This window comes from Aythya ferina, assembly GCF_964211825.1.
Source record: "Aythya ferina genome assembly, chromosome: 4".
Classification (NCBI taxonomy): Eukaryota; Metazoa; Chordata; class Aves; order Anseriformes; family Anatidae; genus Aythya; species Aythya ferina.
The window spans coordinates 25,105,606-25,129,787 of record NC_140300.1 but is presented as its reverse complement, the minus strand read 5'-3'; the positions used below and the strand labels follow the sequence as shown (position 1 = coordinate 25,129,787).

The 24,182-nt window shown below is 37.7% G+C and overlaps 1 protein-coding gene across 2 annotated transcripts; it reads right to left on the bottom strand.

The window, feature by feature from the left end:
* Positions 1–342: 342 nt before the first annotated feature.
* Positions 343–9,596, bottom strand: TMEM33 (transmembrane protein 33). 2 transcript variants are annotated; one of them, XM_084517527.1, is made up of 8 exons: positions 9,536–9,596; positions 9,375–9,439; positions 8,304–8,398; positions 7,695–7,882; positions 6,668–6,735; positions 5,740–5,873; positions 3,831–3,914; positions 343–2,149 (listed from the first exon to the last, which is right to left on the bottom strand). In XM_084517527.1, the coding sequence occupies exons 2-8, from the start codon at positions 9,429–9,431 to the stop codon at positions 2,020–2,022; spliced, it is 756 nt and encodes a 251-aa protein (XP_084373653.1). In that variant the 5' UTR covers positions 9,432–9,439; positions 9,536–9,596; the 3' UTR covers positions 343–2,019. The 2 variants fall into 2 exon arrangements, with proteins under 2 accessions (XP_084373653.1, XP_084373652.1); XM_084517526.1 differs by lacking the exon at positions 9,536–9,596 and having other exon boundaries at positions 9,375–9,521.
* Between the last annotated feature and the right edge of the window lie 14,586 nt (positions 9,597–24,182).

Genomic DNA, 24,182 nt, shown 5'->3' with positions numbered 1-24,182 from the left:
CCAAACATACTATGTAACATGAAATAGGCTCTAGAACAGTGCTGAAGAGTTGAAACGGTCAGAAATAGGTCTAGACTTCTGCTCTGATACCATTACTACAGTGCTTATTCATAGGTTAAGTTTTGAAACAAAGTGTCATAAATTTTTGCATTTTAGAAGGCAAAAATTTCCCATAAAATGATTTAGAGGTGCATAAGACGCTGACTATGTCTCATATCAGAAGCCCCAGAGGGAATAAGAGAACATGCACACATACGCACAGGACTGCATTCTGCTCAACTTCCAGGTTCGAGTATCAACATGTTCTGTTAAACAGAAAATAAGCTTGAAGAGCATAGCAAGTTACATTTAACACTCCTTTATTTGTAGTAGAAATTTTAGTTTTTATAAAATCCTCAAGTTACAGGATATACATATATTGGAACTTGTTGCAAGTCTTAGCAGCTGTAGAGCAGTACTGCATGCAATTGCTTCTGCAGTATGCAAGTGTTCTATAAATAGCTAATCACGTTCAGAGAGCAAGATGAAAAGTCAAAGAGTAACATATTCAATTACCAAAAAACAGGTCTTTATCAGTACCAAGAGGTTGAGCAAAAAATAAGTGTATAAATACACATCTCTGAACTAGCACACTAATACAACTGAAAAGGCTGAATGATATCCACATCACAAAAGATAACTCAATAGTTACATAAAATACTTTGCATCAAGACTGTTTGCAGAAGTGTTTCATGTAAGACTCCTCCAACAAAGGGAGAATAGTGAAGCACAGTACTTTACTATTTTTACAAAAGGCCAATGAATCCCACTTAATTGTATGTAATTAGAATATTAACATAAACTACAGAGGATTAGGCAAATACTTTGCCTTGGATTTATGGAAAGACATTGTATTTGGACAGATAGTATTCTTTTTCCATGACCTACCTTCCAGCTGTTGGGTGAATGCATAATCAGCACTCAATTTAATATTCACTTCTGTACTTATGACTGATCTGAAGGCAGCATCATAAAATGGATTTACGCCAAAAAATCCCACAGCCATTTGTTTCAATAGCTGCCTGAATAGGTGCAATCCTTTATGCAAATTTCCCATCATGATGAGTCTCAGAAACTGGAAGAACAATTTATATAGAGCTAGCTACAGATTAATTTTCTAAAGAGTAGACATGCTTGAATTACCACAGTCTCACATTTGTGTAGACACAAGAACACATCCGCAATGATTCTCCAAAAGTTACTACATTTACATTGATTAGTTCACTTAAGAGATGGTTAAAAGTTTAAGCATTACATCTTTGTCTGAAAAGCCTCCAGGTCAGCAATTTGGCTTGGTAAAACATCTTGTTATGTCAAGATAGCTGTTTTCCATGGTCAGTCTTGAGATTTCTCCCAACAACCTAATGCAAAACTATCACAAGGTAAAAGCTTGGAAGGGTTATCTTTAAGTAATGTTAACAGAAATAGGCTCTCCTTCAGAAAGAGTGTTAACTATGCCAGTTTGACAATCTTTAATTTGTTTTGTTGAATTCAAAGTGGGATGTAATTTTATACCAAATATAGTAATTTAGACAAAGTAATTCTACAGACACATTTAATAAGCAGAAGAATACTGTCCGAAGTGTACTGCATAGGTATGTGCACCAGTGTGACCTACTGGAGACCTCCTACTGTAGCGATGCTTCCAGTTAACGTAAACATACAAAGCACAAACTTAAAAGTTTTTCCATGTCCAACAACTCATGATTTCTAGAAAACAATTCCATAAGACTGGGCGTGTTTTAGATATATGCAGATACTTTCCCTCCACACACACACCAATTAGCAATATAGCACAGTAATTTTAAGTTTCCATGACTTGCTTTTGATATGCTAAATTTTATATTATCTCCAAGAAAAGCATATACACGTTTTTATACAGCCTGGAGTTAAGATCAGTGTAAAACCAGGAATTAATAATCATCAGCAGAAGTGCCAGCTGCTCATAATGTTCACAATAGATGAGTGTCTGAAATTCAACTATGCAGCAGTTGGTGCCAATCTGCTTATAAAGGAAATGCTGCTGAGACATAGTCTTCTTACAAAAACAGGGCATGAGGGCTTCATTATTAGGTGTTCAACAACAATTCTCAGCTCGGTGAACAGAGTCCTGAAAAAAAGATTTAATCATACTTAAACATTGTATTAAAAATGCTATAGCATTTACCAGAACTCATATCTAAATGACTAAATCTAATCTAAAACTCTAAATCTAACTCTAATTTATCTAAATAAGTGACTTTATTTTCTAAATAAACACACTTAGAAAACACATACATAGAACTTGCTAACTTGAAGTGATATCAACTCAGTGTTGCAGCATCTTGCAAGAGCTTCAGAATTCTCGTACTTTAAACATTAATATTTTAAATCAACTTTAATTCAGCCACTTCCATTGGAGGACACGGAAACAGTAGAAAAATAAAATCCCACATTCAAGGAAAAAAAAAAAAAAAACACACCACACTGGGGGAAGGCAGGACAGAGGAGTGATGCTTTTTCAGAAGTACCATAAGAGTTTGGGAGGCAATGGAAGTGGTGTGTTAGTGCTGTTTCTGACTAGAATGCAAGAACCCCACACTCTAGAACCAACTCTAAGAGACAAACCTGAGAAATAAATAAAAATAATAAAAAAAAAAAAAAAAACACTTATAACAGTATCCTCACTTAAAACTACAGAAATACCATCAAACAAGTGGGAGAACAGTTTGTTTGGGCAACCTGGTCTAGTGGAAGGTGTCCCTGCTCCTGGCAGGGAGGTTGGAACAAGATGATCCTTAAAGGTCTCTTCCAAGCCAAAACATTCTCTGATTCCATGAAGTTATTCTTAGTGCACAACCGAACAAATATATGTATTTTTTTTTAACCAAAAAAATAAAGTGCATTCATAGATTTGTTGTTAAAAAATACACGTAAGACTGAACAACTGATTTCTTACAAAATAGTAGGGAATAGGAAGCAATCAAGCTTATGATTCTCTGACCTGTCTTGGCATACCACAGCATCAAGGCTGCTTCCTTGGTACTTTATCAAGCCTTTTTCTAATCAGGCAGTTATCAGACTGGAAAGTACATTCATGAAATCTAATGTTATGCAAAGCTTGTCATGAGAAAAAAAAAAAAACAAAAACAAGAAAGCATTGACCTGATCAAAACCTCATAGAAATATTTATAGTTTCAAAATTTAAAGCAATGGAAGCTGGTCAAGCCAATGCTAATCAATAAGGCTTTATTTCAATTCTAATAAAGCTGATTCACAAATAAAGGAGGTAATTAACATGTTTTAGATCATACATATTTAAGATCTTTTACTTCTTCAGTTGATGTATATCAAACAAGTTTGTAAGCGTCTATTCTCATGTATGATTAGTCCTAGATAGGCATGGAACCTAAAAATAAGGATGTGGTTCTGATAAGTGGTTGCAGAACAATGAAAAAGACTTCCTTCTTCCAAACTTATTTCCCCCAAAGCACAGTTTTAATTATACAAGCATGTTTTGAAAACTCCTATTCAATGATAGTACTACACTCCAGAAAAGTTCAGCTACATAAAATAAGCATGACCTTGAATCGGGTGTGGTAGGGTTTTGACATATTTTGTGGTTTTTAGTTGTTTTTGTTTGTTTGTTTGTTTGTTTTTTTTAAAGCTATCCAAGGTATATTCTGTATTCTACAGTTACCATTTGCACATTTACTATTAAGAGTTATGCATCCATTGCAGAAAGAAAAAATTCTGAATGCCTGAACACTACACCATTAAATACTAACTTCCAAAATCAATTTAATGCTTACCGACAGTATGGATTTCGCCGGGAGGAGTAGCGTAATGTTAGAAACCTATAGTAAATGAATGGCTGGAGCAGACTCCCCTGACCACTGAAAGAGAACAGAGAAGCAGAGCTTAATACCAGTTTTAAAAAAGGTCAGGATTTACCATAATAAAAGCAAGAAAACTATTTCAGTGAAAAAAAAGCGAGGCTATGGCCATATTTATTCAGATAATCTAGATCTGACAACAAAATATATACATAAACATGACTTAACAAAGGCAAAAGACGTACAGAAATGCAGTATTACAGTTTTCGTATTTGTTTTATAGGTAAACATTCTATACACCTCACTTCTGGTGACTAAGAGTAACCAAAGTAACAGTGAGGCCAGTCTAGTATTAAGAGAACTAATGCTGGACAAGTATGGACATTGGCTGACAGTAATACTCCTGTTACAATGAACTCTTCCAGCCCGAAGCATAGCACTTTGAGAGTCTGGACCATATTTATACTATCTTTTTTAAAAAATTCAGAAAACAATGGAAACTGTATGTTTTGAGATATAACAGTTAAACATATCAAACTGTTTTAGTTACTCTGAAATTGGGTCTTTATACCTTACAAAGCTGCTGTTCCACGTGACAGTACTGCAAACCATTCACAAAATACAGAAATACCTTGAGTTTAATTGACTGAAGCTTCTTTATATAATGCAATATTAAAATTGTGTCAAATTGTACACTGCATCACAGCACCAGTAGCTAGCTCCTTCAAATATGAACAGTATCTTTAGCCAGAATATAAAAAATAAAGTGAAAAGGGAGATGGGCTACAAGGGCAGGGGAGAAGTCTTTCATCTGTATAATATTTACAAGCAATTTAATATGCTTAGCAGCTTGAAGAACAAAATTTTCACTGTAGTTGCATTTAACCTTTATACTATTTTATCATTTGGTATACGATCTCTTAAAAGCTTCAGAATCTACTAGGTAGCTTATCAAGTAGCTACACTTCACATGCTACGTTCTCCATAGAGAAAAAAAAAAAAAACAAAACAGATCTCCCCAAAGTTGTAAAGCACTCTCTGTATCCAGTATCTAACATTCAAGTATCTGTCAGTTGGTAAGTTGCCTTAAAGCGTAATAGAATCCATCAGGGCTGAAGCACTGAAGGGTTCAGCTGACATGTCATAAGATGCAGACAAATTATGTTTCTGTCAACTTCCAGGAACATAAAGCCTTCCTTCTGCTGCCTTTGAGACCCCTCAGGACAAATGCTCTCACTGTGCAATGGCATACATAGAACAAAGGGCATTAATTCCTCTCCAAATATTAAAAGGCAATAACTCAAACTTCAGTGATTTTCAGGTCATTATATCTTTGTACATGTTAGAATCCTACTGAAGTTGCAATCTTAAGAGCCCTAAAATGAATTCAACAGGCTGCACAGACACAGTGGGCAAAAATAATGAATTAGAAAGAGGCAAAGGTCTCTGGTGAGAAATAACATGGGAGAAGATATAACCCACTCCTGCTTGTATGCTTCTAGCACAATGAAATTCTATGCCACTTAACCTTCTGTGATCCAATAACCAAAAATAAGAGTAAACAGACACCTTCAGTGAGGCTAAAGATCAATATTCGATTACACTGACCAACATTATACCTACTAAACTACATAGGTACGCTTAAGTTATAGAAGTGGAAAAACTTGGATTCAATCCAACAATGTCACTCATTCTATGAAATTGAGTTGTTTCTGCATCAGAATAAATGCTGTTTGATTTCACAATGCATCAACAGCAACATCAAAGAATCAAATAAACTAAGTTCAAGCCTTAAACTATCACAAACTGAGATCCTTGTAAACCACAGCAAAACATACTTGGGTAGAAAGTTTCTCATTCTAAAAATATTTATGATGATTCTTACCTGAAGAGCATGAAAACTGTAGCTGGCATCAGAAAAATTTCATTGCAAGCAATGAATTTTAGAATATTCTGCTGATTAGCATTCAGTTTCTCTAGAAGATTTCTCAGAAAGGGCAGGCTATTCGAACCTCGTGCCTTTAAAGAAGAAAAAAGTGCCAGAAAACATACAAGTTATACTGATCTTCTCTAGCAAAAGAAATCAAAACATTAACATTTACCATTTATGACTCACTCTGGCATTTTAGGACTAGATCCTTTAAAGGGATTGAGATCAGTATTGCAAAGAAAACCACTGAAAGCGTAGAACCCGTATTAGGATAATCATTAACAATCTCAGGAGTCATAGAAGCATGAAGTTCAATTAAAAACGTGAAGTGTTGCAAATCCCTCATCCACCCATTTCAGGTCCAACTACACAGCACTAGCCAACAGCCTTATACTTATTCAGTCCACTAGGATGAAGTGCCTATGGTAGCAATATGGCCTAGTTAGGAGGTTGGAGCTATATAAAGCTGTTCAAGACAGTACACTGAGCATCAGGTTCACCTGGCAAATACTACTATGCTTCCTAGCCTCACCCTGAAGTTTGTTATTTAACTGCTGATATAGAACATTCAACTTTATAGCACATGGTTTACCCTGAGAAGACATTGAGAAGTTTATACTCCACTGATACTCAGTAGTTGCTTCCTTCAAAGAAAGCCATCTGAAGAAAAATAATTAGCATCAACTCCAGTATATTATTAGCAAGTCATAGCAGAAGGAGCAAAACAAACCAGAAGACTTTTCAAATTCTCTGCTGGGACTCCACACTGCAATTTCACTAACTCCTCTAACATAACTGAAGGAAATCATAGCTGCAACTCCCAAACCTGCTCATAAGCCCCAAACATACCACCAGTATTAATTATATACCAAATCATACTTACATCAAGAACCTTCTTTGTGTATGTGGCAGCATGAAGCAAAGAGAATAGCAGAACTGGGAAAATACTCACTGAAGCAAGCGATAAGGAAAATTAAAGGCTGCAGAAGTGCATAATTTCTCCACGATATTATGCTAACACACAAGTGATGGCTCTTTGCAAAAGGTTGGTTGGAATGAGTAATACTTGATTAAGACATGTCTATGTCTAAGGCTGTATTTATAGCTGTGCCTTTTTCTTCTTACATCTTTTCTTTGCTACACATTTTTTATCAGCTTTAAAATCAGTGTGTACGTACATACGTGAAAGTACAACTTGCATTATTATACACCGTGCGTTTCCATTGAACTGTATTATTTCTACATGAAAGACACGTAAGGCTATTACTTAAAGTCTATCATATATATGTAGTCATCACAGTTTTATAAACAGAGGCTGTAAAATGCATTTCATCGCTAAAGAACATGCAGCTGCCAGCAGTTCAGATTTTAGAGTGCAAGAACACAGACATTCCTCTGCCAGAGTAGGACATTAAGCATACACATACAAAACTGCACAAAGAAGAGCTACTTCTTAAACATCAGCTTTGAAGAGCCACAGGAGTAAGTCCTTTTTGCAGACTTCATCTGCCTAGTAATGTGTCTGAAAGACCTCTTACGGAAAAACCACATCTTTACATGCCCTACTTGTAGTAAGGAGTTGTACGTGAACCCTGTACTGGTAATAAATGAAAGCTATCAACTTCTCTGAAAGGATCACGTGAGACTAGTCATAAAATATGCTGAACTTAAGTCTCAGGAAAATACTAGAAGCCAGAAACTGCTGGCTCCTAGTGCACTAGTTACAGAGGTGATTAACCTGGATATGGATCAATCAACATAAGCCTCTCCTATTTCACACAGAGTATGTTCTAAGAAAAGCAAACATTCTATTTTAAATTATTTTTTAAAAATCATAAAACAAGTGATGAAAAGAATCCAGTTTTTAAAATATTTAAAAACATTACCAGGATGACACAAGCAAAGGATACTTGTAACAGGGTAGGAATTCACAAAGATAAGAGAGTACAACAGGTAGTGGCAGCTGTCCTCCAGCAAAGCCTGGGCCAGGAATGCCCTGCTAAGCTGAAAGTGCGGGAGCCTTTGGTGTAGTCGGAGAGCACTAGTAAGAGCATTTGCCAGCAAGGCACGCTGATAGAAGCTTGCTGCTTCATGCAACCTGCAAATCATCAGAGCAGACGTTACCATAAGAACCAAGCCCCTGCTCAGAAGTCTTTCACCCTTGAGAATTGCATCAACAATTGCACAATACCTGAAGTACTTCTATTATCGTACATAAGAACTAGTACGAAAATAAACTCAAAAATTGGTAATACTGACTTACTGACGATGCTAAAGCAACTCAATATATTGTTCTGTAACTACGCAACAACAACATAGCCAATACTTTATAATTATTCAACGCATTTTCTAAACACATCAACAAGTATTTTAAGCCAACCTTTAACAAAAGCTGTACTTACAAACCAACCCAGTATACTAAATATAAATTGATCCTTACATGAAAACCACTCTATGAAAACGGAGCATAGTTACTTTGTAAATTTTTAAATACTGTTTTTCAATATTGAAGTACGTACCCTAGAAGAGGCAGGACAAATAAAGCAGAGCAGTAAACCGTGAACAAGCGGGAAATCCACATTGCTGTATCCAGCTTGTTAGCCATCAGAAATTGCTACATTAGAAGGAGACAAAATGATAAAGAAAACTGACTTCCACAGAAGTTGGGATTTTAATATTTGCATATATTGAATGTTCTTCCTTCAGTGTTAAATTGCAACTCCTCCAACAACCTTGAATCAAATTATAGCTTGAAGCAAAGGGCTTATTTTCATTCTGTGTGATATTTGATTTACTCGATGTTACTAACCAGATCAAAAATAATTAGGCCACCTCAGAATCAAAAGGCTCCTTTACATTCTACAACAAAATACATTGTTAAGATCTTCCATGGAGGTAGTGCTTCAACACATACCAACGTCACTGAGCAGCCAACTTCAAAAACTTATCACGCAATGTCTTTAAACCTGACTGACTCCTGTATCTGTTGCTCCAAGGCTCATTAGAAATAAGCCCTTTGTGCAACTGGGCCTAGAAATGCCACCTTTCTTACAGAGGGGAAAAAGATGGAGCAACTTAAAGTTAGCATAACCACATCAGAAGCAACAGCAGGGTTTTAAGCTACAAAATCCTGGCTTCAAAAAAACACAAGAGCTCTCAATAACGTCGAAATTCTCTTGTTAAGCTCTTCTAACCACAGGTCTCTTCACACCTTTGTATGGTCCCAGGACCAGAAGGGCCCTAATGAAACACAGCACGGTTAAGTGATTACAAGCCTAAGAGAAGTGTCAAAACATAACCATTTTTTCCTCCATCTATGTTCCTCCCAGCTTGCCTATCCTTGCTTCCACCTTTTTCATGCCTCATTTTGTGCTTGGGTCTGCCAGGAGCTCCCCATCCACCTTCCACCCCTCCCAATTTTAGAAGCCAGCAGCTATCGTCCTGCACCGTCTCGCACGCCAACCACGCCGCCACTTCCACACAAGCCCAACTTAAACCCAGCCACCCCCGAGCGGCCGCACGCCGCCAGCACGCTCCCACCGAGGCGGCCCGCAGAGGGGGCCGTGCCCGGGCCGGGGGCTGCTGCTTACCACGGCCCCGCCGCCGGCTCCGCCTTGCATGGGCCCGTTCTGCGTGGAGTCCGCCATGGCCGCGCCTGCGGGGAGAGAAGCGGGGAGAGAAGCGCCTCAGACGCGGCCCGCAGGGCTCAGGGCTCGGCCCCCGGCCCCGCCGCCGCCCGCCCGGGACCCACCGCGATGGCCGCAGCGAGCGCTCCCCGCACGCCGCCCGTCCCGCCGCGGCCCTGCCCCGGATGCGGCCTGATGTCACTTCCAGCCGGCTGCCGGGCCTGCCGGGGAATGTAGGCCGCGTGACGTCACGCTGCCCGCCTCATGACGTCACAAGGCGTCGCTATGGGGTGGGGGGGCGCCATGTGTGCCCCCCCAGCCCGCCCCATGCCTCCCTGTGGGGCTGGGTGGGGCGGGTGTCCCCACATGGTGCCCCAAGCACGACATGGCGAGATGTCACCACAGGCCTACACTGAGTGGTGGTGGTGGCATCCCCACATACAGTGACACCACCACACACAGTGACATCCCCACATCCGTGACACCACCACACACAGTGACATCCCTGCATACAGTGACACCCCCACATACAGTGACACCCCCACATCTGTGACACCACCACAGCAGCAGGTGTTCATCGCCTCACACTAACGTGGGATGGGCGTGTGGGTTCTCCCTCTCACCCTCCTCCTCAAGGGTCACATCTCCTGCATGTCACTGTGTCACACAGCACAGCCATGCCATTCCCTCAGGCCCCCATTCCCACGAGGTGTGACATTTGTTTTCTCCACCCTGTGTGGTCCATAGAGGGAATGGCCTCAAGTTGTGCCAGCGGAGGTTCAGGTTGGAAATGAGGAGACATTTCATCCCAGAAAGAGCAGTCAGGCATTAGGACAGGTTGCCCAGGGAGGTGGTGGCATATGCATCCATGGGGGTGTTCAAGGAAAGGCTGGATGTGGTGCTTAGGGACATGGGTGACATTGGTGGTAGGGGGATGGTTGGACCAGATGATCTTGAAGGTCTTTTCCAACCTTAGTGATTCTGTGATTCTATATAGACCACACACCATATAGACCACACTCCCCACCTGCTCCCAGCGGGGTGGTAAACAGCAAGAACATTAATGCTTGCTGCAATGCTGCTCCAGGGAATTTTTTACCCACTGAGGGCCTAACAGGCTTTTCAAATCCATTTAGCAAGACACATCAGTAACACACAGCCTGGTGCTATGCCTTAGTGATGTAAATGGGAATCACAAGGTCGCAGAGCCTAGGCAGGACGTGCCCCAGTCCTGCATTACTAACAGGGTCACATCGCACAGCAGTGATGCAACCTGCAAATTAACTGTCACGCCGCCTCAGGCTGTAACCGTGTGTTTTGATGTCATTGGTTCCCTGTCATGTAAAAAGGCAAAAAGGGAGCTTCTTCAAAGCTGTATGTGCCCCAACATTCATGCTGTGAGCAGTACCAAATTAAAATGCAGCAGCTTTGAAGTGAGTTTCAAAAATCATTAAACTTTAAAGCTAAAGAGCTTTAATCAGCATTTCAGATATGCTTGTCCTTGATGTGAGGACTGAGCTGGATAGCACAAAGCACAAGTCTCCTACTCACTCTGTATCATGTAGCGTATCCCATTTGCAAGTTCTTGGAAAGGATTAATGCTCCATTCATTACTCTGTCCCTTGTCTTAATATTGATTTTTTTTTTTTACTTGATCTGTGCCAGATAGCCATGCAAACACGATTCTGTGCCTGGTTAGAGGTCTGTGAATCAAGCATTACTCTGTTGAAGTGGCATCTAGCAAAATAAGACACAGCCTATGCCCATGCCTTTGCCTTTTAGCCTCTGTAGCTTCCTGTGGTTTGAACGCCAGGGTTTCTCACAAGGATGTGCCACAGGTTCCCCCTCCTGGTGACATGGATTCCAGAAACACAAGCCACCTGCTCAAGTTTCTAACATTCCCAGATGCTTTTAATTACTCTTTAGCAGCAAAAAGATATTTTTGTGTGTGTGACTGAAGCTGTTGGAATCAACATCTGCAATCAGCCTCATTTCTGGTTTGTGAAAATTAAACTTGAAGATTGATTGGAAAAGACTCGAGAAAGCATCTGGAGAATGTGTAATGAAATGTATTGACAGGGAAGGAGTGAAAGAAGAGTCAGCTGATAGGGACTCTAATATCATAACAATTACATGCAAGCTAAGGCTTTAGGCTAATCAACATGTTTCAAATTGAAGACGCAGAACCTGATTTTTCATTTAGTTTCCCAACCACTCATCTCGTGCTCAAGTGGCTGCAAAGCAGGCACAAGAACTACCTGCTACTTGGGGGGCATTCTTCTACAGGTGGAGGACACTCTGTGGGTAAACAGCACTTGAGAATTAAAACAGTCAGAGTGTCTACAGGGTGTTCTCGAATGTGTAGTTAGAATACCAGCACACACTTATGTTAAACTGAAATTAAAGCTTTGAAAGGTGGCCCCTGTAAATTAACTATTTTGAGATTATTTTCTCTGTTATAAAGGAAAATATTAACACACACAGATTTATTTAGGCAAAGCAACAACATTGAAATCCATATTGAAGACCATCAGAAATTTAGCTCAACAAAACTTAAATGTCAAAAAGGGCAAAGAAAAAAAAAAAACACCTTCTGATGAGTCTTCAAGATTATATGCTTCTTAAATTGGCCTAGGATGACAAACCCATGTAGTTGTCAGGAATGCTTGTTTATTCCTTAGCATTTGTAACTTAAGGATGACTGAATGTACGCACATACAAAACATTCACTTCTGGGGACTGTTTTGCTGTCTGTCTAGTGTCATTTTAGTGTCATAACACTAAATTTTATGTTCTGTTTTTGCAAAAGCTGTCTTTCACAGATCCGCCTTAATTTAATTTAAATAGAATGTTATTCTTTTATTTATTCCTAAAATTTAATGGCTTAAAAAGTGCCATACTGAAACAAACTTAATTAGGAATTAGGAAATTTAACAGGAAATATTACACTTGTGTCTTTACAGCTGAGAAGTTTCCTTTGTTTTGTACCAGTTTTTCTTTTCCTGACTTTCCCCCTCACTTTCATTCTGTGTCTGTCGTTACTTCTTGTTCAATATTGTCTTTTTTGTTGAGTGATTTGGACCACAGTACTCTTCACTTCAACTTGAGAAAAGACATTAAATCGTAGTTTCAAAAATTAAGTTTCGGCTATTGGCTTCTCCCTTTCCCAATTCTTCGCTGCTACGATATTGCTGAATGAGCAGAGAAGAGAAGCAGAAATTGATTCCCATGTTATTAATGATTTGGTTTCCGACAGTTGTAAGGGAATTCTTTTGTACCATCAAGGCACCAGTTTGCTTACTTCTGCTTCCACTGATGATTGATTGTTCAGATATGTAGAAGAGTACTGTTGTAATTGCCAAGGATTTATCTGTCTTATTAGCAATCCAGTCCCATTTCTTCTCCATGGCAGTCTGACACAATCAAGGTAGACATATCTGAAATCATAACTAACACATCTCTGTTTCTCCCCAGTGCATTTATAAGCCTATATAGAATTATTGGCTGTTAAGGTACCTAGGATCAGCTTTCTCTGAGCTTAAAAAATGATGGATGCTAGGAGATATATCTTGATTTTTCAGGCCAAAACATATACACCTACTTCCACTAATCCAATTTGAAGCCTTAGAGAAAAAATAAATAAAGCATTTTGGTATGTCTGTAAAATAATTCCTATATTTAAGAGTATATGAATACTTTGCATTGGTTAGCTCAGACTGAGACTCTGCGGACACTGCAAGTTTGCTAATGCTCACAACATCACTGAGAGTTAAATATTGCATGGATCAAAATCAAATAGATTTGTGAAATTAAAATAGATTTGTGTGTATACACACAAGCAGTGGCATAGCTGGGCTGGAAAGGGAATCCACACACAGTTCCCAACTCCCCTTTGCCACTTTCCTTTGAGTCGTTTTGTGTTTCCAAATGCAATCCTGTACCAAACTCCACATGTCATTTGAAGACTGAATGAACTTCTGAAGAAGAGGGAGGCTTCTATGGTATTTCAAATTAATTACTGAAATCCTCATTACAGATACTATGGCAATATTTTATAAACCATAATTGTTGTTAAATGAATTTGGACAACCATAATAAAATATTTGTACTTTTCATTACAGCTTTATAGGTTGTTTTAAAGTTGGACATTGTACTGTTTTTCTAATAGCATCACAGCCAGCAGCATAAAAACTTTTATGGTCTTCAGTATCCTCAGTTCTCAACTATTTTAACAGTAGTTTGTGTATCATCGTTTAGGTGGCATTCAGCACCTTGCAGCACAGAGCACTTGAGGTTCAGAGGACGATTTTATCTATTTTGTACTTTTGGACTTGAAAGAAGGTACTGTTGCTAACGTCTGTACACAGTTTTCATTTATTTCAAATAAAAGAGAGAACATTCTTGCAAGGTCGATAGGATTGCAGTTCCTCATGGCCAAACTAGCTCCATTATTTGTATCAGTAGTGTATAACGCAAAGCTAAAATAAGTTTTTATGCAAAATTGTAATGAACAATTTGGTTCTTGTTAGTGGTTATCTCAAGCTGGCTGTCCAAATTTCAAGAAACAATAAAGGACATCGGGTCAATGCCTGTTACATTTTTCAGAAAAAGAAACAGAAGTCTTCTGTCTCTCTCTACTAGATTGCTTTGTGATTTTTGCTTGATGGTCTGTAGCAATATCAGACATGGTCTTCTTTCTTTTCCCTCACAGCTGGAGTTTCCATTTACTCACCCTTCCAGGAAGGATTAGCCTTTTAATCACTAAGTGCCTGCCAAAGCAGTGAAAGAGAGAAATCACAACCTTTTTGAAGATGTGGAAAATAGGAAGACAGTCCTTCAATTTGCTTTCTGTGATTTTCTAGTTTACAGGATTTTGGTATATCCCTACATTACTAGGGAGGGTGACACAGAAGCTGCAAGTGTAATCTTAAGATGTTACAAAAAGCTATGATAACTCTCTAGGTATCTTTTTAAGAGTGGAGATATGGCACAAGGCTTGGCATGTGGTTGAATCAGGGAGTAGTGTTGCCTGTGTATTTTATTTGTAATGTTCAGCCCACCAAGGGCATGAAAAATACTTGAAACTCAAGTATGGAAAGAAAGATGGGCAAGTGTTCTTTTAATAAATGCAAGGAAGATTTTAATTCTGCAGCAAGAGAACATATCAACAAATGGGGAAATACAGTGAATTATAGATGTGAGCTTTCAACTGCCTGTACTGACCGACTGGAAATGCTGCTGCAGAAAAATTGACAGACATTCTCTTGCAAGCCTGAAGAAATATCTGAAGATGTAGTGATCAATGGTGAACTAAGTATTGTGTTAACTGATAAAAGTTTGCCCTTCCCCTGCTAACTATGGACTACAACAAGGCAATAAAAAGACAGAGCAAGGAGAACAAATCCCCAAAGTTGTGAACTTTCATACTGAAAACTTCCATTCATGATGCAAGGAATGTTAGCTGTATGTATGGATAGAAATATGCAAAGAAAGATTCCCTTTCTGAAATACCACCCTCAGCAAAAACAATCAAAAAACCTGCAAAGTTTGGCAACACATTGACACTTGACATGGTACAGCATGAGTAACTAAAGACCAATAGCACCATAATCTGTGGTCCAGTCATTTTCAACAGATTTATTCATGAACAGAGTTACATTTCTGCCACTCATTTATCGTAAGCAGATTTTTGCAGATAAAGAACTAGGTTCTATTTCAACCCACATAAGATGACTGATAGTGAACTACTAAGAAGTTTCCTGCTTTTATCTGAAGTCAGCAGAAGTCAAACACTAGATATCTTCCCTCAACATGACTGTACCAGTCAGAAAGCCGGAAATCCCACTCAATTCACATACAAAACCTTTCTCACTACTAGAATAAATGTGGAGACTGCACAGGTTTAGTTCTCTGTACCTCCAAAGCCACCTCTGGTTTCATCCACATATGTCTTTAGATTTTTTTCTCACATCTGTCTGTATTATCTGCACTCTTAAGAGTATTGCAAAAGTACCTAGGAAGCAGTTGTTTTACAGGTGTATACAGAAATCCTTACTAAGATTAGAAGAGGCTTCAGAGAGAAGCTTTTGATTTTGGACAGTTTTTACTCAATCATGTATAGTTTCCTAGCCACTCTAAGTTTCACTAGTCTCATTTATTATATTTTATAAGTTCCTCTCAGTGTTTTACCATGTACTGTCAATGTTGAATTTTCAAACATTTGTTGGGGTGCAGATAAACTCTGCAATCAGTGGCTTTCTATATTCTTTGAGAGATCCCATTCAGAAATACATAGTGAAAGAAGACTGGGTGGGTGATTAAATGATAGGGATATGTGGAAATATTTTTAACATTTTATGTTGAATTGTTTAAGCACAGTGAGTTGACATGTCTTCTGGAGATATGCTGTTGCTTTTATTTTATTTTATTTTATTTTATTTTATTTTATTTTATTTTATTTTATTTTATTTTGGGGGGGGTATATTTACTCATTGGTGTTTATTCACCAAACATGAGTCAAATGCTCCAAGGGTTCCAGCTAATATAATTAATCCCTCTTTTTTTTTTATTTTATCCCATATAATTTAATTAAATTAATCTAGGTTTACAATCATTGCCAAAAAATACATGCGTATTTTATCCAACTGTTTTATTGTGACTACTGGTAATCGATAAGAGCTCAGAACTTAGAAAAGATAAAGAATACATAGAAAAACAATCAGGTTAATTAGATTTGTCCTTCCAAACAGTTATAGGTAAAGTCCATCCATTTAAATCTGATCTAATCATGTGCTGAAGTGGCGTGAAATTGAATGAAACCAAGCTGTCCATATCCCAGAAATGTTCCTTGTGAGATATAACAATCCTCAAGGATACCAATTAGTCAGATAGCCTACCAGTAAGTCAAGGATAAGTTTCTCACTCAGTCATAATGCTTCTGATTTATATACAGACCGTGGTGACCAATAATGTAAGCTTATTCTCTGAGGCTCATAACTTCTTATTGAATTCAGCGTGCCATGTTACATCTTTTGCAGAAATGAGCTATCTTGCATTTTTTCTTTGGCAATCTTGGGTCACTTGTATATAGGATCTAGCAATTACTTTATTAAGAAGGTAAAATACAAGGAAATTAGGGTTCAAGAGAGATATCTGGCATTATAAAAAGGAATATGTAAGCCAAAAGAGATAAACATAGAGCAAGATTACAGTTTCTGCAATATAATGGTCAGTGGTATATCAGTCAGTATCAGTCAGTGGAAAGTGGATCAGGCAGGAAGAGAAGCACAGGGAATTCAGGAACTGACTGTAGAAAACCATCTATCCTCACTATTTGCTTCTTCCCAGAGGCTTTTGGTGAGTCATACCATTTATTCTTGATTACAATAATTTTGTTGAGTTGCACACTTCTGAAAATTAAGTAAGTGTCCTTAATCTCATTTTCCTAGTCAAAACATACATAAAAGATTTTTAAAATTTTTCTTTGTCATAGATAAGATTGTCTTACATTATAGTGTGTCTAAGAAGACTGTGAATAATTCTCTTGCAAGATAACATATTCTGCATCTTTGTCTTAACCTTTACCAGAGCCAGGGCCTTTATTAAAAGCCTTGAAATAATAAAAATTATGTCATACTTTTCATGTGATTCCTTCATTGTCATTTGTCTGCAGCAGGAAACAGCATGCAGATGCAAAGCCTAAAAGAAATCTGTTAGGAACAGGCAAAAAGTTCCAGAAGTTCACATGACATGACAAAATTCACATTGCAATCATTAAATGGTGAATTAGTATCCTGGGAAACATCCTTAAAGAAGAAGGATCCCATCCAGTGTTTAATATGATTCCTCTGGTACTCCATCAGGGATAAAGAAGCTATGGGAAGATGTTCTCAACATATAATATCATGATGGGTGAGAGTGGAAAGATACAGAGATGTTTGAACGTTGAGAGTCATTCATGATAAGAATTCGTAAGCTGCATTCTAGGACTGAGATGAAAAAAATGCAAATGGGATAAGAAGATTAAAATGGAAAAGTGTAATGCGCATGCTTACTTTAGCACAAATAGAAAAATTCATACAAATAGAGGTATCAAAAAGATAAAGGAACATCTGTCAGAAGGTTGAAGCATTAAGAAGAAAGCTGTAGTAGAGAGAATACTTAATGAAAGGAATATGTTTGAGGAACAGGAGAGGAACAACAGGCAATGAGAAATTAATTTACATGCAGCAGTATGTTGCTTAGAGTGGAATCTGTATTCTTGGAGATTTTCATGACTCAGCTAAAAAAAACCACAGGTGACTTGATCTGATGTTGGATATGGTCCTGCTTCAAGAGGAAAGATGGATCTACCGGACCTTGGGGTCTGTTACAATTAATATCTGTAGGACTTTGTGAAAAGTGGGGGTTTAAAGAAGCAGAAACAAAGAAACTGTAACAGCTAGTAAAGGGTATGATGTCCACCATTGTAAGGATAACAAATACACAATGGAAGAGCAGTCGTGGTTATATGCATAGTGAAAGATGAGAACTCTTACAGATTCATAGAAATTAAAATGAAGTGATGAGTAGCAAGGCAAGTTAATAACAGAGTAAGTATTCTCAGAAATTGCATCATTATGAAAAGAAAATATTGATTTCTAAGATACAGATAAAAGAATATGGGTTATTAATAAGCATACAGTACAGCTATTCTTAGATGTCACAGCTCACAGCTTTCCTCATCAATACTGCATCAACAACCTGAGATATTACCTCTTTTAAATAATGCAAATGTTGTAAGATAAACATATATTGAAAATAAACCTGAACTGAGGAAATGCAAGTTTTTATTGTTTAAAATAAATTAAAGAATCATAATATAAAAGATATTTATCTAAGCTTTTTATTTTTTATCAGAAATGTCCCTGGTTCTTCAGGGAAAGAACTGATTTCGTGAGAGGATAGTAGAAGTGAATTGCTGTATATTAGGTAATAGCAGGGCAGGTGTGCTATTAGTTATATTAATGTTGGTACAAAAATAAATAAGTATAGACTGCTATTAATTTATTTTGACTGGAAACAGGAAACCTCCTAACCAAACATTCAGAATCTGTAACAGCCTTCCAGTGAGAACAGTGGAAGTGAAGAATCTACATACTCTGAAAATGAAGCTTTATGAGTTTGCACAACAACCTGATGAGCTTGCCAACTCAGATGGGTCCTCCTGAGATGCAAAAAAGAAACTCTCTTTCAGTCATTCTTTCAGCGCTTCAGTTAACTATATCAATTTACTGGGAGGAGTGAAACAGCATCAGACATGACTTTTTTACTGTTTTGGTATAAATGAAGCTATGACCATATCCACAAAATGAAGAAAATTTCAGTGGTTAGTGAAATTCATCCTAGATCTCATCCTTTGAAATCTCCTGATGTGTACATTTTTCCTGAAAATAAATAAATAAATAAATAAATAAATAAATGCTGGTAGTGCCGATATATTAATATTCTAAATACTGATTCATTTTTTCAGAACATCAGGAGTTTTTACTTGAACAGACAGAAATCAAATATTTTTGTGATTTTTTTAAGATAAACCTGAAACAAAAAAAAGTTTTACTCTGCAATTTCTAAGGGAAAACAGTTTTGAAAGACAGTTGGTTAAAAGTATCTCAGACGTTCTGTGACTAAAATGAGAGAATTACATGTGGACCTCACAGTCAAATGTTTAAAGTTTCTCTAAAAGCTTGCCCCCAGCTTTGGAGCTGGAAACAAAAGCCTCTTATGAGTCCCTAAAATACAAGCCCAGGTAGCAAAAAGGTCTGCCAGTGCTATCTCCAAGCACAAGGTAAAATTTATTTCTGGCTTCCATCGGAATTTCCAGACACCAGTCTCGATTTCCATTGAATCTTTCCAAAGGTCAATCTTTAGCCTCATTTTGAATGGACACCATCCAAGCCAAGTGACTCAGCACCTTGTTCATCAGCTGTAATCCAAAGATAAGCCCTTCCTCAGTGCTGTCTGATGCTTTGAACCAAAGATGTTAACTACCTAATGTTAACTACCTGAAACATGAACTAGCCTGAAATATGAACAGAGAACAGGTCATAGGGCTTGCCTACTTTAAATCCACTACAAAGATGTGGGTTGTTGTTGTTTGTTTGTTTTGTTGTTTTGTTTTTGTTTTTTTGTTTTTGTTTTGCCCAGAACATAGCATTATACACCCAATGAAGATGGTACCAAGTTTCTGGAGTAGCCCACAGCCAAGATAAGGATGCCATCAGAACTGTTGAGTTCAAAGCATGGAAACCATAACAGATCTTACTGACACAATTAACTACAGTCCTATGTAAAACTCACTGCTTCAAGAATATTTTCCTGCGTACCTGCTTTTATGAAGACCTTAAAAGAAGCAAATAAAGTGTGTTTCTATTGTTGGCAGTGGTAGCAGTGGTGGTGTTTTTGTTTTCCCCATAACAAAGCTGAGTATTGATAACATTTGCTAGCCTTACTGTCAAGTGGTGGCAGTGTACACTGCTAACAATTAAATGGGATCCAGTTCTTTTACAGTTTTAAACCAGAGGCATCAATGATAAAATTTAATTAATTTTACCTGTGGTCATCAGCTCATGCAATACAATCAAACTTGTGTCAATCAAGTATTTATTTGTCTTCTCTTTTCATGGTGCTTATCGGAGGATTTATTGCTTAGCAATCAAACTGGAAAATAGTCATTCAATAGTCAAACATAGATGAGTTTAAAGTGAATACAAGTAAGATCGTAGCTCTGTCTTCCAGCTGTAAGTTCTGATGAATGTTAAATTCATAAGATTAAATCATCAAATGAATGTATTTCTATTCCTAAAGTCTTTTAACTTCTAATATGAATATTATTTAAAATAGACACTCAATTCAAGAAAAAATATTTAGCATAGGAAAATAAATGTCTTTTTGTCCTCTCTATTTGGTCAAATAGATGTCCATCACCAGGACACAAATGTCTTTTATATTAATCCTCAACAAGATGATATCCTGTGTTCCAGTGCATGGTGCAAAGAAGAGAATGAACATTGCAAGCCTGAAAAAAAGAGAGTGGAGGGCCAAGTAGTAGCTAAAGGGAAAGGCATATTTGGTGCCTAAGCATTTTTTGTTACTCCAAAATAACAAGTGGTTTCTCATCTCTTTCTGAACACACCATGTTTAACTCCACAAGAGATAACTAGGTCACAAGGCAGATCTGTTTTCGTCATATCCCTGTGCCTGCTGGAAAAAGTCGTAGTAGATTCTGTTGATAAATAATCATATCAGGTACAATTCAAGTTTGTTCATAATAATCCAGATTTCTAGTTATTCAGAAACTGGATTGTGTCTGCTTGCTGTTCTTGAAAACTAAATTGGGCACTCCATTTATTTTTTTTTGTTGTTGTTTTCTGTAAACAGTTTGAGGTACACTTAGTTTTGTTGCTATGACCCCACTTACTCCAGCTCAGCTGCATAACTGCAAGCAAACTCAAATTCCAAAAGTCCAGGAAAAAATAATAATAATAATCTGAGCAATTGCAGCATTCAACAGCCTCCATACACTCAACTGACGCCTTTAGAGGTAACAATAACACTAAAGCAATAACACTAAAACAATAAAGCCCAAATGATGATGATTACAAAATAGTAGTGGTAAATTCTGTTCATCATTTACTGTATAATTATCTCCTAACATTTCATTGGTGACCCTCACATTAAGATTCTTGTTTAATGTATAAACCAACGCTGGTGTCTAACACTGAAAAAAGGTCACTAGAAATGAATAGTGAATAATATTTGCGACAAGAAGCGTAGTTAGGAGAAGTATGTAATACATTGAAGGACTTTTTCAGTGGTGTTGGCATCATCATAGTATCTCTGGCATTTGCAGATGTACAATTGCATGATATCTTGAAGGAATGGTATTTCTCAAAGAACAGCGAAGTTTACTAGGAACCAGAAATAGTGCGGGGGGATTTCTTCTTACACTCTTAAGGGGACTTTCATGCTATTTATCTATTCTTTTGAAAATGGAACACTCATGCCATCTAATCACGACTTCCTCGGATGCTGAAAGACCAATAAAAGGGGCACATTGATACCCAGTGAATAGAAATACAGTATTGCATTTTGGATTTGATCTGTTCTGTGTGTTCTTTATATTCAACCCATAATATTCAAAGATTGTTTTCATGAACCTAGCTTATGCAGTTGCTAGTCATCTGATTTCATTCTGCTCTGTAGATCTGTGTGAATAATTTGTCTTTCCTATTTGAGTATTGAATATCAAGCTGTCTAGTTGGAGAAATACTTTAAACTGATGTCTGCCATATGTATTTGTCATACACAAATTGAGATAGCACTTCAATTTCTAGGTTGCTAAGAGCTTTTTTCAGTAATGCTATCAGCTGAGATCAGTTTGAGTAAAGGCATTAACATCTGCTATCAAAATAGAGCTTTGTATTATGAACAATAAACTTCCTAAGGCTAATACCAAACAGTTAGGTGACTTGGGATTAATCTTTTGTTAGATCTCGCCTCTAGAGACCTACTGCGAAATCTTGTTTTAAAATCAAAAGTGAAAATCAGTTTAGTGGTTTCATATTTGTTCTATGTAGACATTTGTCTAGGTAACAAAATCACCAGACTATTCAGTGTGTTTAGCAGCCTAAAAGTAAAAGCAACAAGAGAAGACAGAATATGTTTCCAGCTAAAATACAGTTTGAGCTAAATTTTAAACTGCAGCAAGAATGCATGTGTGAGGGCTGTGGAGTTTGTTCCTTTTGTGCCACTGACTCACGTCTTTAGATGAGCATAAGTGGCAGCAACCCTATTCCTTCGTATTATGACTGCTGTTCAGGCTGGTGAAACACATCCTTAAAAAGTGCTTTGATGACCTTAATTCAAAGACTACCTGCAGAGACCCTGTTTCTGCCTAATAAGGGATGCTATGGACTCCTGAGCACTCCATCCTATGCAATCCATCCTGCATACTTGTTCATTATATACAGCACCTGGACAAGGTATGTTAGAAGGTATGTCCTTGACACTGTGATGTGCACCTTGGAGTGAGGTGGAGAGCATGAATACAAACAGTATAGACTCCTAGATTATTCCACACCATCATTTCTCATTGCACCGGAAATCCAAGGTAGTTATTATGACACTGAGGACATTTAGCCTGTTTAATAAAAAAAGATCCAGAAAGTGAATCTGAGCAGTCCTGATAAATCGTCCATACTGCCAGCTCCTGCTTTACTCCTTTTCACTGTTTTAGGTTGCTCTGACTAACTTTCTCCAAAGCAAATCTCTAAAGGAGCCAGAAAGCAGTGTGAACACAAGTTGTATGGCCATTTAGCCTTAGCAGTAACACCTAGTCCCCAGATCTTTTTTGTTATAGAATAACTAACCTGCGAATTATCACCGAGACAGATAATAACACAGCCACCTTCCGACTTACTACAGGTAAACATGGCTCTTGCCCATTACTAAAACTAAGAAGCTGTAGGGGTAATGCAGACCCTGTATTCTGGCCCTTTTTCTCCATGTCCATGTCATGTGCTAGGCTCGTAGTGGCTTTATCAACTGGACATTTTAACTGGGAAAATCAACTCTATGCAGTTCCTGCTGGTTTTGAAAGAAATTTCTCAGCATAAGGGAAATATGCTCCTCAAATCCAATCTGTTGTTCTTGGTATCTTAATAATTAATGTAGTAATTAAGATGGTTTTGCTGCAAGATTTTATTTATAAAAGTTTTAACCAAAGCAAAGGTTGTGCATACACTAAGTTCTGATTCCATCAAAAATGGAATTTGTTTCTCCTGGATGTTTAACTGCACTGCAGGAAAATACTTACTCCAAGGCTTTTATATAATAAGCTTTCAAGATCCACTCAAAACAAGACAATCAGCATAAGAAGAACTTACTCATTATTGCAGGTATTTATAAAGAGACTGTATGAGAAAATAAAAATTGACAAATAAATAAAAAACTACCATTAAAAATGGTAAATAAAATGGACCAGGGCCTGTTCTCCAGGCTTCTGGATAAGAAAATACCACTGCTGTCCATATATTCTGCCAGTACTATTTACTGGGAACAGTCCCAGGTACGAATTTTCCCCACAAATTAAGCTGGGAATGGGCCCAAGCCCTGCCAACGAGCACTGTAACAATCAAATAGGTATGGGCAAGTACAGGCCACTCGGATATAAAAATTATTCAAAATGTTATTCAAAACCAAATAAAAGCGCAGGCAATTAGACTGTTTAGTCTTTAATCCTTACCATTAGTCTGGCTATCGCCGCACACAAAGACCAGCCATATCCTGCCATCAAGCTGTCCACAAGCTCTTTTTACCAGAGGAAGGAAAGACATACGACCAGATATATTTTCCTAGGATACTGCACAACGCACAGCCGTGTAATTGCATTATACCACAGGTCCTGACTGTAAGCAATGAGCATGGTGAGGCAGGGTTCTGGGCTAACCGTCCTAATGGGCTATTTCAGTTGTTTGTTTTCAATAAAAAACCTTCCGCATTACATGCCAAGATTTAGAGTCCTTGGAGAAAGTTGTTAAGTTAGATGTATTAGTACTCTTTTATAGCAGCAGCAGGCCTACGTAATACAGCAGGTTTTGAAATAAAGGTTGAATATTTTAGTCTTATATCCCAAATATTTGCATACTTTCATTAAAAATGTCTATCTGTAGCATATTACAGAACACAGTTGAGGTAAATGTGTGGAGAAAGTAGAAGAGCTCTGTATTTTAA

Coding starts and splice junctions, on each gene's coding strand:
- TMEM33 (XM_084517527.1), bottom strand. CDS start 9,431: ATGGCGGACTCCACGCAGAACGGGCCCATGCAAGGCGGAGCCGGCGGC. Junction 8,399..9,374: donor GAGCCGGCGGCGGGGCCGTG/GTAAGCAGCAGC, acceptor CTTCTAATGTAG/CAATTTCTGATGGCTAACAA. Junction 5,874..6,667: donor ACACAAAGAAGGTTCTTGAT/GTAAGTATGATT, acceptor TCTTCTTTAAAG/GCACGAGGTTCGAATAGCCT.